Consider the following 16,575-nt stretch of genomic DNA (forward strand, 5'->3'; position numbering starts at 1 on the left):
GCAGTTTTGCATCATCTGGAGGGCTATAGTTTAGAGACCACTGCACAGTGATCTCCAAACTGTGGCCCTCCAGATATTGCAAAACTACAAACCCCAGAATGCCCAGACAGCAAACAGCTGTGTGGGCATGCTAAGAGTATGCCAGATCTAGTTTTGCAAGATCTGGAGGGCTACAGTTTAGAGACCACTGTATAGTGGTCTCAAACTGTAACCCTCCAGCTGTTGCAAAACTACAAATCCCAGCATGCCCAAACAGCTGTCTTGGCATGATGGGAGTTGTAGTTTTGCAACATCTGGAGGGCTACAGTTTAGAGACCACTGTATAGTGGTCTCAGACTGTAGCCCTCCAGATGTTGCTGGGCAACTCACTGGCTTCCGTAGGATATAGGGAGCCAGCCGGCCGACATTGCCGCCTGCTGATCTCCACCGTCGATCGTCGCCCGCAGACTCCGCCGATGGGTAAGTGGACCTTCGGCGCCGGTCACTGTCGGTTTCCCCATTCTGCCCCGCCTATTGTGGGTGGGCAGAACGGGGAAACCGAAAGTTATCCCCCCCGCCCCTGATCACCATAGACCTGTATGACCCGTAATTGCGCAAATCGCCACTGGGCATTTGCACAGGATGCCTGCTTATCGATATCATCAGTCACCCGAGTCCAGTCCCCGCCCGGCGCGTGGCGGGAACTGGAATTCCCACGGACGGACGTGTACGTTATGGGTCCTTAACTACCAGGGTCCCATGACGTCAAGGGTCCTTAAGGGGTTAAAGAACATTTTTAAGTGTCTTAGAGAATTGCAGGGATCTTTATCTGCTAGTAAATACCAGGAAAAGCAGGCCAGGAATTTTAGACATTAATGTACCATGCAGGCTGATTGGGGTTGCCTAAATTTAAATAATTCTTTAAGGGGAACAATAATAGAGATAAATAAAGAGATAAAGTTTCAAAGATGTCTCAAAATGATGGGCTATGGTGAAAATCAGAGATGAGGGAATCAAATCTGACAAAGTCGAATTTGTTCCGAATTTCATGAAAAATTCGATTCGGACCGAATCCGAACTTCGACTCAATTCTAAATAATGAATTTCTTCATTAGTGACACCCCTGTGATCTTCCTGTATAATGTATAGATGGGAGCGGCTTTCTCCTGCGCTCGCATCTCTGCAATAGATAGGACAATTGCAGCGGGTGTCAGGAGTGACATTTGCTGTGATCTTTCCTTAACTGCAGGTACTACTGCTCCCAACATGGAGCACACTCTGCTCCATGCTGGGAGCTGTAGTACCTGCATTAATAGACAGATTGCAGTGAGTGTCACTTCTGATACCCGATGCAATTGTCCTGTACATGTATAGATGCGGGTGGCCAGCCGCTCTTCTCTGGTCCCACTGTAGTTTGAGTATATGTCGTATATATACCTATTATTCATATTTCCCGCAGAGAGTTATGAGTGGCTGGAACCATCTGGCCAATCGCAGCTCTTTGCGGGAAATAGGAATAATAGGTATATATATGACATATACTCATACTACAGGACGATCACATCGGGTGCAGGTATTACAGCTCCCAGCATGGATCAGAGTGTGTTCCATGTTGGGAGCAGCAGTACCTGCAGTTGAGGACAGATCAGGATGGATTTATTTTTGAATAAGGGGGTATAGTGACTAAAAGTACCACTATTAAATATACTAGGTTTGTATACAAAATACACCCGTACAGCATATGTACCATTGCGCTCAGAGCACCTTTCATTATGCCGGGTGTATTTTGTATATAGACCTAGTATATTTAATGGTGGTGCTTTTAGTCACTATACCCCCATATTAAAAAATGTTAGCAAAATAAATCCATCCCGGCAGAACTGTATAACAGGCTTATTCAATATTCTGCACACGGCAGTGTAAACTATTTCTGCAGAACATCGCAGTTAGAAATACTGAATGCTATATATATATATATATATATATATATATATATATATATATAGCACCAATCTAAGAATAATGCACTGAAGATAGGTAGGATATAAAACTCAACTATTAAAATACATAACCATAAGTGTCCAAAAGAAATAAAAATTATTATAATAACACTAGACAGGAGTACCTAGTATCATAAACTGGCTGCAATCCTAATATTATCGCCCAGCTATTATTGTTTATCACCTGCTACTGAAGGTAAATGATTGCATATTATACACTGGCAGAATATATACACTGAAGCATAGTATGGGGAGGTCCTCAATATCTCATATGATGTCCCATATTATGAACACTGAGTATAGGTCTACATCCATACAGCGCATTATTCAGAGGACAATGTCACTGTTATTCACGTGTAGTCCTAATTATGCCATATACATGATCATTGTCCTTATGTGTATATAATGTGGTATCAATGTATCAATCCAAGAATCTTCTAGACATATGTTATAATAGATGCTATATGAGTTGCAAAATCCTTATCCACAATAGCCAACTGATCATTGTATTGCACACATTGGCCCTCATTTACTAAGAGTGGAGTTTAGGAATCTTCGTGGGTTTTAATTCCCTACAATTTATTTTCCATGGTATTTGCTAAGGTTTCCCTACATTTTGCACTTCTGATCTGTAGGGTTTTCCTCAGCTCAAATCACCACATTTTCTGTGGAAACCTTAATTTGTGACCACACCCCCTTTGCCGGACGGCCACGCCCCTTGGTCTTCTTAGTAAAATGGAAAAAATTAGTTAGGTTTTTTTAAATTCTGGTGCAAATTCTGCCGCAGACAGAATTTCTGGTGCACAATTCGACAAAACATGTTGGGTTTGCAATGGTAAGTTAGACTAATCCCTTGATTGCACATATATTATTTTGTATTTATTGCATATGTCCCAGGATTGCACACTGCATGGTACACTTTTTGTTGTCCTCACTCCAGAATGAGTTTTAATCTTATTTACAGTCACTCAAATATACAAAGGGCATCAGTGTTAAAATATCCAAAGTGCAGACTGAACATGGCTAAGGAATATTAACCAGTGTCATTTATATTATGTGCAGCATATGCTCTGTAATTTGGTTAAAAACCTGTATGTCAGAATTTGCTCCAACGTCTTGCTGGACATCTCCTTTCTTAGAGGCAGTTCACATTTGCGGATTCAATGCGTTTCCTGCTGTAGACATTCGTCAGGAATCGATGTTAAGCAGCATAGTCTTGTTGAAAGCATACACTTAGATGGTGTGTATTGTGGGTACAACACTGAAGGCGGCTGTGCCTTTTTGTGCTCACATCTCATTGATTAACAGCTAACATCTGGCTGCAGCGTTTTTTGGCGGAAAAAACGCCATGTGGCAGAATGGCAGAATTGGCGTTTTTCTTAGCGTTTTCTTTAAAAAAAAAAAAAAAAGTGGAATCCTAGCCTTATTCCTATTTCCCACAGAGAGCTGTGATTGGCCAGATGGTTCCAGCCAATTACAACTCTGGGGGAAATATGAATAATAGGTGTATATACGGCATATACGCATACTACAGTGAGACCAGAGAAGAGCGGCCGCCCGCATCTATAAATTATACAGGACGATCGCATCGGGTTTCAGAAGTGACACCCACCGTGATCTGTCTATTAGCACAGGTACTACTACTCCCATTATGAAACAGTCTGTTCCATACTGGGAGTAGTAGTACTACCTAAAAAAAAAAAAATTTAATGTAGAAAAAAAAGTTAAACACACATACTTTATTAAACACATTATTAAAAATACATTAGTAATAAAAATTTGCCGAGAATTTATTCGGATCAAATGGATTATTTTTATTTTTTTATTCGCTCATCTCTAGTCAAAATATTTGGATACTGATTCTTAAACAGAACATATAGAATCTTAATTGTCTTCTGGTGATAAGTATCAAAAGTTACACTTTGCTCCTACACATGAATTCTCTAGGGAACTTAAAATCCTTCTGTTGGAGTAGTTCTAGTTGGGAGTATTAAATGACTGAAACTAAGTATTTGTGTCCACAGGATCCAATTATCTCAATTTAACATATGGACATCCCAAGAGACGAGTGTCAACCCCCATCCTATGAAGCCAATTGTGTCCAGCTTTGGCTTTCCACATGAGAGTCTGTGTGCTTGGTTTTATTCCTTGCACTGCCACTCATTCAGAGAGTCCCTGGATAAAGACTCCAGGAATATTTTGTATACCTTTCAGAATAGAGAATGACAATGTAAAATATAACAAATGCCATGGCAATAAAAGCTTTGACAAGAATCTGGCAATGTAGTCCAGCTCGCTCCACCCGTACACCCCCGACACGGATTCGCACCCAGCCCGGTGCACACAAATCCAAATGCAAGAACGGCAATCCATCGTGGGTAAGTAGAAAATCCAGACTTTATTGACTCACTGTAAAAATGGTACAAGCAACCAGCAGATCAGACGCGTTTCAGGCGCATGCGCCCTTCGTCACTGACGAAGGGCGCATGCGCCTGAAACGCGTCTGATCTGCTGGTTGCTTGTACCGTTTTTACCGTGAGTCATTAAAGTCTGGATTTTCTACTTACCCACACTGGATTGCCGTTCTTGCATTTGAGTAAAACGGACGAGTGGGATTTCAGTGGTGTGAAACTCTTACCCTCTATGGATAACCTCACAGCTATGAAGGAGGTTTATCATTCTTTTCAAACGTATGGCTTTTATATCACAATTTTTTTATCAACTTACTTTTGCTTACATGCTTACATATTTATATATTTTTTGCTTACATGCTTACATATTTATCAAAAAGTCGCACAACCTTGATAAATAAATCGCACGTGGGCAAAACCCGGGAAATCCGCTTACAAAAGCATTTTTTTAAAGCAGAAAAGTTTTCCCTTATGTCAATAGCCGAAGTTCTTTTTCTACCCTTTATTACCAGTAGTGTTCCTAGAGAGTGACGGGGAGCCTGTATGGGAACGAATACAAGTTAGGAGAAATTGCTGTTGGAATGAGGATTTCCATTAAGAAATGTAGAATAGTCTGAGATATTTGGGGTACATAAGTTATGCGCATTGGATGCTCACTCAAGCTCAACTTATTGTGCATAGGAGGGCAGAAGCAAAATTGTTAGTTTGCCTATTTATGCCAACACTTATGTGCTCTAGAAACCAAAACTGACATTGGCATTCCAATATAGCCATCAAATTAGAGATATCAAGAACATAATAAAGAAATAAACACCAGAGTTGGGGGGAGGGATTGTGGTAAGAGCGCAAGCCAAGAGTAAAGTCCATCTAAACCTCCACTGTTTTATGAGTAGAGACTTCTGCACAAGCTGGAAAGGAATAATCTAGGACAAGTTTCAGGGAGAGAGTCTGGTGGGTCAAGTAGTAAGCACATGGGCTAGACTTCAATCTCCACCCTAGTGCATCTCATCTTTGTGGGGTGACCCTTCTCCAGCCATCACCAGAAGAATGTTTTGTGGACAGAAAAAACTATCCCTTATTTAAAGGGTCACTCTCATTAAAACAAATTTTTGCTATTGCACTCCTTATGGTAAATGAAAAATATTTTGAATATACTTTGTTTAAAAAAATGAAGTTTTCTATCTTTAATTAGTTTTAATGAGAATGCCCATTTAAGTTACCATTACTAAGTTACACACTGCCTGACCCCTTTTTTCACTACATCAACACAACACCTTAAACACCATCAGGCTGGACACTATACAGGGTTTGCCCTAGATTAGCTACAACCTCCATTACCTGCTGTGCAGCCCCTCTCACTACTGTGTCAGCCTACAGTGTGGAAAGTACCTATGGGAGCCCTTGGGACATTGGGACCAGCATGACACAGACAATAACCAGGAACAACATACCTGTCTTTCTATGCAGTAACAACTGCACTTTCTCTGGGTTGCCACATATTTACCATATACTTACCTTTCTAGCAATCGGTGTCCTCTTACTTTTGTTTATATATTTATGCTATCTTCAGCCTTGTGGGAAGCCATAGAAAAGCCTTAAAGGGGTACTCCGCTGCTCAGCGTTTTGAAACAAATTGTTCTGAACGCTGGAGCCGGCGCCAGCTCCAGAGTTCGGAACAGTTTGTTCCAAACGCTGAGCAGCGGAGTACCCCTTTAATGATACAGAGAGGTTCTTCCACTACATGTATACATAAAATCCCAAAACTTTATTTCTTCATGATTCCAAAATGGTGCTTCTATACACTATATAAAAAAGGCAAGTGAAACAGCATTTCACTTGCACTTTTTATATGGTGTTTCGATGTACCACCTTATAATCACAGAGAAATAAAGTTTTTGTATATGATACCCACTTGGAGCGAAGACCTACTCTACATCATAGTCTACTGAATGGGAAGTTGGGCCAGTGGGCATCTCTTATACAAACTAACCAAGAACATGCATTAAAAGGGGTACTCTGGTGGAAAACTTTTTTTTTTTTAATTAAATGATGCCAGAAAGTTAAACAGACTTGTAAATTACTTCTATATAAAAATCTTAAAGAGTACCTGTCACCAAATAAAACTTTTAATATAGTGTTCCTGGTAAAATTAGCAAACACTTTCCCATTCACTTGCTTTTAAAATTATCAATATAAATATGTACAAAATGAAATAGAAAAAAAGTCCAAAGGTGGCTCTGTTCTGTTCCCTGCCACAATTATTAGAGTGAGTTTGGTCTCCTCCCGGCCTGCCAGGAGACCAAGCACAGGAAGTGTTTCTCTGTACTGAGCTTGATTGACAGCTGCACAGAGCCTCATTGAAAACTGCAAAGAGCCTCAATGAAACATGCATAGAACTTCACTGAAAGATGCATAGAGCCTCACTGAAAGATGCATAGAGCCTGAGGTCTTCTATTCATCACAGCACTGCAACGATGTGAGGGCAGAAGTGGTCCCCCAGTAGGCTTCAGTGGTTTCATGCCTGCTGACATTTTTTTAAGGGTAGGAGGGGTGTTAGGAGTAGTTATTGAACATTCCCTGAGTTAGTTTAGAACAGTTTATTGGTGACAGGTACTCTTTAATCCTTCCAGTAGTTATCAGCCGCTGTCTGCTACAGAGAAATGTATTTTCTTTTTGAATTTCTTTTCCATCTGACCACAGTGCTCTATGCTGACTCCTTTGTCCATGTCAGGAACTGTCCATAGCAGGAGCAAATCCCCATAGCAAACCTATCCTGCTCTGGACAGTTTCTGACATGGACAGAGGTGTCAGCAGAGAGCACTGTGACCAGACAAAAAAGAAATTCAAAAAGAAAAGAACTTTGTCTGGAGCATACAGCAGCTGATAAGTGCTGGGAGGATTAAGATTATTTTTAATAGAAGTAATTTACAAATCTGTTTAACTTTCTGATACCAGTTGATTTAAAAAAAAAAAAAATTCCACCAGAGTAACCCTTTAAGAAAACACTAGGGCTTCTTCTCTTTGCAGATCCATTCCTGACTTTGTTTTCAATATTTGAAACTAAAAACTTGAATGTGTGAACAAACCAATAGGCTCCACTATTATTGCAGGCTAGTCCATATGGGCTGGGTGGAGATGGAGTTAGCCTTAACCCGGTTAGCTTTCATAACCATAAGATTAGTACTGTAATATAGATGTGCTACTTTTAGATTACATTTTATTTCATAACATTCTCTTATGATTCATGGTTTATCTAAACACTGTATGGAATTGGATCTCTCTTGAAGAGTAAACTGTTTTACGCTGAGCTATTTTTATTTACTAATGCATATATTCATCCAACAATGATATCACACAGACAGATTATACGACAGGACACTACACAGATGGACGGTATTTTTACAGGGTGAAAAACACCCTACAGACAAGTCTTCTTCTGCATGATGATTTCTTTACATATTTGGCTTCAATAGTGTTCATCTAGGGTTTTGGCAAGCAGGGGATTATAGGGGGAGATTTATCAAAAGAGTGGTGAAGGTGAAGGTGCCCATAGCAACCAATCAGATTGCTTCTTTCATTAAAAAAAAAAAAAAGAAAGAAAGAAGAAGAAGCAATGTGATTGGTTGCCATGGACAATTGTACCACTCTTCCTCTACACAGGTTGTAATAAATTCCCATAAAGCTGGCATATAGCCGGTAAATGTCTTATTGCTTAAAGGGGTACTCCACTGGAAATTATTTTTTTTAAATCAACCGGTGCCAGAAAAGTAAACAGATTTGTAAATTACTTCTATTTCAGTACTTATCAGCTGCTGTATGTTTCACAGGAAGCTCTTTACTTTTTAAATTGCCTTTCTGCCTGACCACAGTGCTCTCTGCTGACACCTCTGTTCATTTTTAGGAACGGTCCAGAGTAGGAGCAAATCTCCATAGCAAACCTATCTTTCTCCGGACAGTTCTTAAAATGGACAGAGGTGTCTGGAAAGAGCACTGTGGTCAGACAGAAAGGAAATTCAGAAAGAAAAGAACTTCCTGTGGACATACAACAGCTGATAAGTACTGGAAGCTTTAGGATTTTTAAATAGAAGTAATTTACAAATATGTTTAACTTTCTGGCACCAGTTGATTAAAAAAAAAAAAAAGGGAAACTTCAATTTGTAAAAATGTATTGCCTATCCCATGGATAGGTGATAAGTGTCTTATGGCGAGGAGGGGGGTGGTACAACCTCAGGGACCCACCTTGATCTCTAGAATGAGGCCCGACTCCCCCCCAGCCCCCATCTTCTGAGACAAACTGATCTCGGGAGTGATGGCCCACTCAGCCAGTAACCGGCCAAGGTGGGACATCGGTGTGGCCAGTGATTGACTAAGCGGCCTATCACTACCTAGACCACTTTGTCTCAGAGGGTGGGGGCCAGAGTGCTCAGGAAGCTCATGGGAAGACTACCTGTGATCAGTCACTTACCCCCTATTCACAGGATAGGGGATGCTTTTAAAAACTAGAGTTCCCCTTTAATTCCACTGTTTTAGCTGTTCTTAAGATCAAAGAAGTCTGTTCTAAGAAGTCATAGCTGGTGGTAGTCACATGGTGGTATGGGGAAGTTTGGGACTGTGGGGAAATAACATGCCCCCAGGTTACCATTTTCACGCAAATGTTGACGTTGGCTGTAAGTGTTATGTGCTATGTCATTAATAATAGCTTTATCCAAAACCCATTCATAAAAGAAAAAACAGTGTTAGGCTCTTGTTGACTGACTTGATTCAAGAAGGTGTTGAATAATTTGGCTCACATTGCTAGTATTACCATACAACTTTGTAAAAGTGATCTATTGAACTTTCTCCTTATACTCTGCCACAGCTATGGATGCCACCCACAGCCTAGTTGTGAGGAAGTAGGAGCAGTGAAGCGGTGACAGGAGTTGGATGATGCCAGAGGCTGGTGTGACAGGTTGAGTGAGTTTGGGAGGGGGTGAGGACAGGATTGAAATTACCTGAGAGGGAGGAGAGCAGGGATGCTTCTTGGGACAGGCAAAGAGGCGAGTAATACTTGAGACAGAAAAGAGGACAACTTGTGCTGGGGACAGAGAAGGGGAGGAAGAAGAGGGCTGGCGCTACCTGGAACACAAAAAAGAGGTGCACTTTATCTCTGACCAAAGAAAGGACATAAATTAAAGCCATACCTGGGTAACTGAATAACAGTGTGGTAACCTAATCTATTATAAGGCAGAGGTATTACTTTCAATACAAGTATAGCAAAGTAAGACGAGGCCGGAGGTGGCGATAACTTCATCTGAAGCATGCAGAACAAGGCAATCTACTAGGAACAAAAGGAATTAAATACTTGAGTGTCCAGTGACTCAGGTGTAGTCTGCAACATAGAGAAAAACTGAAATGAGCCTTCCTCTTATCGTCTGATCTTCTCACCTTCATTAATGGACAACACTCCGGTAAGTAGTTGACTTACAATTACTTGTACCTACAGCTGGCCTTACAAAATATGCTGTACTATGATAAGTAAACTCTAAGTAAGGCAGGTAATTCATATGATGATAGATATAGATATTGTATTTAATATATATATATATATATATATATATATATATATATACATACAGTATATATATAGTTTTACTATATTTATGGCTTACCTGTGACTCCATTACCAAACATAGCCTTTGAGTTCTTTCTCTACCACCGTTGGGTCTTTCCTAGAATAATTGGTGACAGCATAATAATAACAGCGTCTGTACTTCTTATCAGGGTTTTTTCCTGGAACTGTTCTGTTGTTGTACAGGTTCACCATAAATATAATATGACTTCTGTGCAATATGAAGTTGAAACAGCACAATCCATGTATAAGGTGACCCTTTAAAGGGCCTGGGTATGGGGTACCTCCAATGTATAGAGTTGGTCATCTCTAATCTACAGAAGAAGTATACACTAGCTGTATTTAATGTATTAAATGAATTTAAACATAGTTTCATAAACAAATGTGCTAAGTTAGAAGACCCACATGCAAAAGGACTGTGGAGACCTTACAAAAAATGCCTATTTACTGGAAGGTTGAAAGGCTAACTTTGGTTTTATTGTATGGTGTTAGACTGACAAAAACTCTGTGATAATCCATCCATAGCACACTACCATAATATTTTGGTGAGCCAAGGCTATTATGGTAGTGTGCTATGGATGGATTATCACAAGATATTAGAGCAGAGAATTATGCAGATGGCAGTATATACTGTACTGTATGGACGGTAGTGTGATTACATTTTTGCAGATCTTATAGATTTGGAATAGTTCTAGGAAAGAATCCTATGCATTCTGTTACTGCTTCCTTTCTTTCAGTATCTGAAGCTGGGCATTAACAATCGGACAAGAGTTTTTGTCTGAATTTGTTCTGAATTTTTTTTTTAAATTAGATGTGTCCAAATCTGAATTTTTGTGTGGTTTGCTTTTGGGCAATGTGTGCAAAAGCAGGGACTCCTGTCTTTTGTCATTAATGAGCAGCAGGCATTCTTGACTGGTGGGAGGTGGCACGGCAAAAATGACTAGAAGCCACTGCATCCACTTCTTTGTGACTGGAAGCCAGTCATGACCAACAGGCCATTAAAGTTACTTTTCAGATCTATGTGGCATTGTTGGAATGTTTTTCACATACCTGGGGCCGGTACGTGAGGCCCAGAGGACCTAACAGGTTCTCTTTAAATGTAACAATTAATGACAAGTGATGAACTGTTTTGTCTATGATCTTAGAACAGCATTTCCTACATGTTTTGGGTATTTTTGTAGAGATGCTTTAAACATTAATGGCTCTATCGCAACATTCCTAAAACTTGGCTTAGAGTGTTAGGAAATGAATCAGCTTTACTTAGCAGTCAGGCAGCAATAATGTCAATCTTCTGCGTCTCCTTGCTATTACAGATAACTGGTTGGACATTATGTGTCAATAGTTCGGTATACAGAGATAGTATAGTCTGCTAATCTAATATCACATCATTTACAAAGATGAAAATGGCAATCTTGCCACCTGGAACTGAATACAGATGAAGTTATTTTTATTTCGTATTCTGTGTCTATTCTATCTCTAGGGGGTTTAAAAGAATTGTCTGCCAGAAAATGTGTGTATCTGGGCTTGGGCTGGAATAAAAAAATTAAAAAAAACAACTTATACTCACCTGTCCCGAACCCATTCTGCACCTGTCCCGATCCCAGCTGTGCAACATTCTTTCATTCTTTGCTTTTGTTTTCTGCACCGGCTCAGTCAATCACTGGTTAATGTGAGTGACTGCTATAGAAAAAAAAATGGTGGGGTATTAGGTCAGGTGAGTATAAGTATCAGTGGACCAGGGTTGGACTGACAACTCATAGGGGTCCCCGGGCAATAGATGATCATGGGGCCCCCACGCGTGCATTTTTGTAAGAAAATGAGTATACTCATTCCGACACCTATAACTCTTTTAGTTTTCCGTATACACGGCTGCATGAAGTCTTCATTTCGTGCTGGGATCTGTAGTTTTCACCAGTACCATTTTTATTTAGATGGGACTTTTTAAATGCATATAATGACATGACCAAAAATCACCATTCTTTGTGCAGTTTTATAAACATTATATTTTAATTGTTTGGACATTTACGAAAATGTGAAAAGGGGTTGTGATTTCACCTTTTATTAGGAAAGGGGCTTATTCACATTTATTAACATTTTTTTTAAATGCTTTATTCACAATTTTTTTGTCCCCATAGGACAGTGGTCTCCAACCTGCAGACCTCCAGATATTGCAAAACTACAACTCCCAGCATGCCCGGACAGCCGTTGGCTGTCCGGGCATGCTGGGAGTTGTAGTTTTGCAACATCTGGAGGTCCACAGGTTGAAGACCACTGGTATAGGAGAAAGACACAGCTGGCAATTATGACCACTCGCATGCCTGTCTGCTGACTATGGGGGAGATTTATCATAACCTGTGTAGAGGAAGAGTGGTGCAGTTGCCCATAGCAACCAATCAGATCGCTTCTTTCTTTTTTCAGAGGACTTTTCAAAAATGAAAGAAGCAATCTGATTGGTTGCTATGGGCAACTGTATCACTCTTGCTCTACACAGGTTTTGAAAAATCTCCCCCTATATGTTCATAGTGCTGTTGTGCCTTTGATATTTGCTGTTTAGGTGGTATGGAAGTGTTAATAATTGCCAGCTGTTTCTTTTTTTACAGCAGCCCCAAAGCAAAACTACAACTCCCAGCATGTTGCAGTATAGTATAGGTTTTGGTGACATATGCTGGGAGTTGTAGTTCTGCTGCAGAGCCATAGGATGTGTCTAGAAATGCTGGGAGTTGCAGTTACTAACTACAATGCCCAGCATGCCCTGATACAGCCTATGGCTCTGCAGCTGATCCAGAACTACATTTCCCAGCATGTCACACTATACAGAAGTACACTACTATATAGTGAAACATTCTGGGAGTTGTAGTTCTGGTTCAGCTGCAGAGTCATAGGCTGTGTCCAGGAATGCTGGGAGTTGCAGTTACTAACTACAATGCTCAGTATGCCCAGGTACAACCTGTGGCTCTGCAGCTAAACCTAAACTACAAGTCCCAGCATGTTGCACTAAAAAGTGCAGGGCCATAGGCTTTGTCAAGGAATGCTGAGCATTGAGGTTACTAACTACAATGTTCAGCATGCCCTGATACATCCAATAGTGCTGCAGCAGACCAAACATTTACATTTCCAGTATTAAAAACATACCACCCTCTCTCCTTTTCTTACTGATAAAGTGCCAGACTGAGATATGCAAGAAGGCACGAACTCCAGCGCTCTTCACTCCGGGAGGCGGATGTCTCCCTTGTAACAGATGTGCCGGCGCATGGCATGCATGTCTGTTAAGAGCAGTCCCACCAGCATCGTTAAAGGGACGTGTGAAGAAATGAGCGGGTCCGCAGGCAAAGGAACGAGCAAGCAAGCGACGGGCGGGGGAGGAGGTGAGATGGAGGGTACCAGGAGTTGTTGGTCCTTGTTTGATGCCTAAATAAAAAAAAAAATGATTAAAAAAAAAAATGATGGTGCTGGCAGCGAAGGGCCCCTCTTTAGGCTCGGGCCCTTGGGCAATGCCCGAGTGCCCGACCTGTCAGTCCACCCCTGCAGTGGACAGCCATTTCCAGGACTCCGCCCCATGTGACATCACGCACCGCCCCCTCAATGCAAGTCTATGGGAGGGGGCGTGACGGACCTCCCATAGACTTGCATTGATTGGGCGTGGCGGGGCGTCACATGGGGCGGAGTCGTGATGTCACACTCTTCCGCCATTGTGGTCGGGATCCGAAGCCACAAGCAATGCCGGTGTGAGGTGGAAGCCATACAGGTGGGTGCTACAGCCGAGATGCCGGGGGTCCCCAGCAGTGGGACCCCGGCGATCTGACATCTTATCCCCTATCCAAAGGTATGATGTCTAGGGGTGCGGAGTACCCCTTTAAGTTCTGGCTGGGACACTCAAGGACATTCACAGATTTGCCCCTAAGCTTCTCCTGTGTTGTCTTGGCTGTGTGCTTAGGGTCATTGGGGGGAATTCATCTTTTATGGTCTATCCTCCAATGTTGTGGTGATTTTGATGTGCGTGAGACAAAAAAATTAATCAGTTGTTGCACGGCACTTGATAAATTTGTCACACAGCAAAATCATGCGGCCAGTTTAGATGCCATTGTAGGGCTGGATGTGAGTTAATTGGACTTAGTGTGTTAAAGGACCATATGCGGCAAATTTGCAAAAAGTCGCACTTGATAAATCACTAACCACTGCAAAAACTTTTGTAAAGCAGTCCACAATGTGGTTATGATTCTGAAATGCTCTAAATAATCAATCGCAAGGAAACTGGCTGCTGATAAATTTGACAAAAAAAACAAACAAGGAAACCAGTTTGATGAATTCCCCCTACTGCCTTGTCAGAAAGTAAACCTTTAGACCATTCTGAGGTCCAGAACACTCTAGATCAGGCTTTCAGATCCAGAAAGGGGCCCCTGTACATGAACTCATGACCGCATGGCTAAGCGGGTCACGTGTAGTCAGCAGGTCAGTGTATATATGTATATATATATATATATATATATATATATATAGTAAAAACAAAAGGAAAAATAGCCAGCACAACAACCTAATACACAGGTGCCCGCTGCTGTGGCAAATACAAAATGTACAAGAGGTGAGTTATCATGTTAGGGTCCCATCCGATATGAGGCCACCTCCGCGTGGTGGATGGGGGGACACATTTTGATCAAAAAGTGCGCTGAGAGCCTCCATTTTTTGACCTAGAGTGCTGTTACAACTTTCTTGTTTATATATATATATATATATATATATATATATATATATATATATATATTTGGAGAAGAGTTGGTGGCACTCCAGTAAGGTGAAATAAAGTGGTCTTTTTTTCACGCCCAAGTGAAGCTACGTTTCCGCAACCTCACGCTGTCATTTTGAAGCAAAGAATGATTCACAGCAGTGGAAATTTAAGGTCACGCAGGCCCGTCCGTTTCAATAACATATCAAGTAGGGATGTAAGAAAAAATCGATTCTCGCGATAATCGCGATTTTTTCATTTGCCGATACAGAATCGATTCAAAATATTTTTGAATCGATTCTTTTAGGGATGTGGAATTTTTATCTGCGGACGCCCGGAACAGCATGTCCTGTCCTGGACATCAGGAGATAAAAGTTCCACATTTGTGGAGCCGGGCAGGCCGGATCTGACACGGCTATGGAGCGGGCTCCGACTCGTGCCCACTCGTACTATGCGACCCCCAGCTGATTTCAGTAGCCGGGGGCCGCCGCTAATAGCCAGCATGCGGCAATCGCCGCGGCTGGCTATTAAAGGAGTATCCGGTGCGCACTTTTCTCATTTTATCCTATCCAGGCTGCAAAATAAAACGCACTTTATCTTACCTGCCAACGAGCCCCCGGAGCTCCGGTACAGGTGTTCGGTCCCCGGGCTGTATTCTTCTTACTTCCTGTTAGTCAGGCACGTCACATGGAGCTTCAGCCTATCACCAGCCGCAGCGATGTCCCGCCTCCGCTGGTGATAGGCTGAAGCTCCATGTGACGTGCCGGGCTAACAGGAAGTAAGAAGAATACAGCCCGGGGACCGAACACCTGTACCGGAGCTCCGCGGGCTCGTTGGCAGGTAAGATAAAGTGCGTTTTATTTTATTTTGCAGCCCGGACGGGATAACATGAGAAAAGTGAGCACCGGAGTACTAGATCGCCGCTGTCAAAGCTGACAGCGGCGTCTATTGGGATCTATGAATGCTCCCAGGTGGGCGATATATCGGGATATATCGCGATGTATCGTCACCTAGACGGTATCGCGATATATCGGGATATATCGAATCGCCACACTGGTATCGCGATTCGAATCGAATCGCCAAATTCTTGGCGATTCACACCCCTAATATCAAGTGAAAACAAAGTGGACAAAGTGGACAGATGGTGTACAAAACAATAATCATAAAGTAATGATCGGTACAGTAATGCATATTCACTCATATTCGGCATTACGATCGTGCTCAATATATACAGATACATATATTTAGTGCAATACAATGTGTTCATTGTACAGGTGTATCGTATAATTCATCCAGATAGTGGGCGGGGAGATGGTGTCACTCACCAGGCAGTCAGCATAGGTGTTCACGGCATGGGACCACTGGACGTCACTACATACTTTCGGGTTGAGGATCATGAACCGGAAGTGACGTTCCCGAGTGCGGTCATGTGTGGTATCATGTGACCTGTATCTAGGAGACCACAAACACTATTCCCTGCGCATGCTCAGAGGATCCAATTGAGTCTCTACATGTCATCTTGGAACCAGGAGTCCCGGCAATTCATTTTAGGTTAAGCACAGCAATCCCCCAGCAGGTATTCGAGCACAACATAGTCTGGGGTGCAGTGTAAACACTGCACATTATGGCCACATGTAACAGGACGTTCCTCCCAGACCAACTGAATAGCCAGGTTGGGTATCCATAGTGCATACTTGCATCTGGAGAAGTACCTAAACCCTTTGCAGAAGCCATGGAACCAGAGGTGTATTGGAAACATCTGTCGTGTTGTGGTCATCAGATTGTATATGAAAAAGAGAGATTTTGCATGATGATGTTTATTGTTACCGAATCTGCCTGTTTGTGAGTGTGTTGTGT

General features: G+C 41.8%; 1 protein-coding gene and 1 long non-coding RNA gene across 3 annotated transcripts in view; one reads left to right on the forward strand and one right to left on the reverse strand.

Moving 5' to 3' along the window:
• Nucleotides 1–3,883: 3,883 nt before the first annotated feature.
• Nucleotides 3,884–10,101, reverse strand: LOC130293737 (uncharacterized). The gene is made up of 3 exons (XR_008848277.1): nt 10,039–10,101; nt 9,382–9,505; nt 3,884–4,186 (listed from the first exon to the last, which is right to left on the reverse strand). It is a non-coding gene; the product is annotated as an uncharacterized LOC130293737 (long non-coding RNA).
• TMPRSS13 (transmembrane serine protease 13) overlaps nt 9,709–16,575 on the forward strand; it is an 83,185-nt gene continuing 76,318 nt past the window's right edge. The window contains exon 1 of one of the 2 annotated variants that reach the window (XM_056542773.1): nt 9,709–9,837. In XM_056542773.1, the coding sequence (XP_056398748.1) occupies nt 9,823–9,837 (15 nt within the window). In that variant the 5' untranslated portion in view covers nt 9,709–9,822. Of the gene's footprint in view, nt 9,838–13,606; nt 13,744–16,575 lie in introns of those variants that run through there. The other variant, XM_056542772.1, reaches the window with a different exon arrangement.

This window comes from Hyla sarda, chromosome 10 (assembly GCF_029499605.1).
Source record: "Hyla sarda isolate aHylSar1 chromosome 10, aHylSar1.hap1, whole genome shotgun sequence".
NCBI classification, from domain to species: Eukaryota; Metazoa; Chordata; class Amphibia; order Anura; family Hylidae; genus Hyla; species Hyla sarda.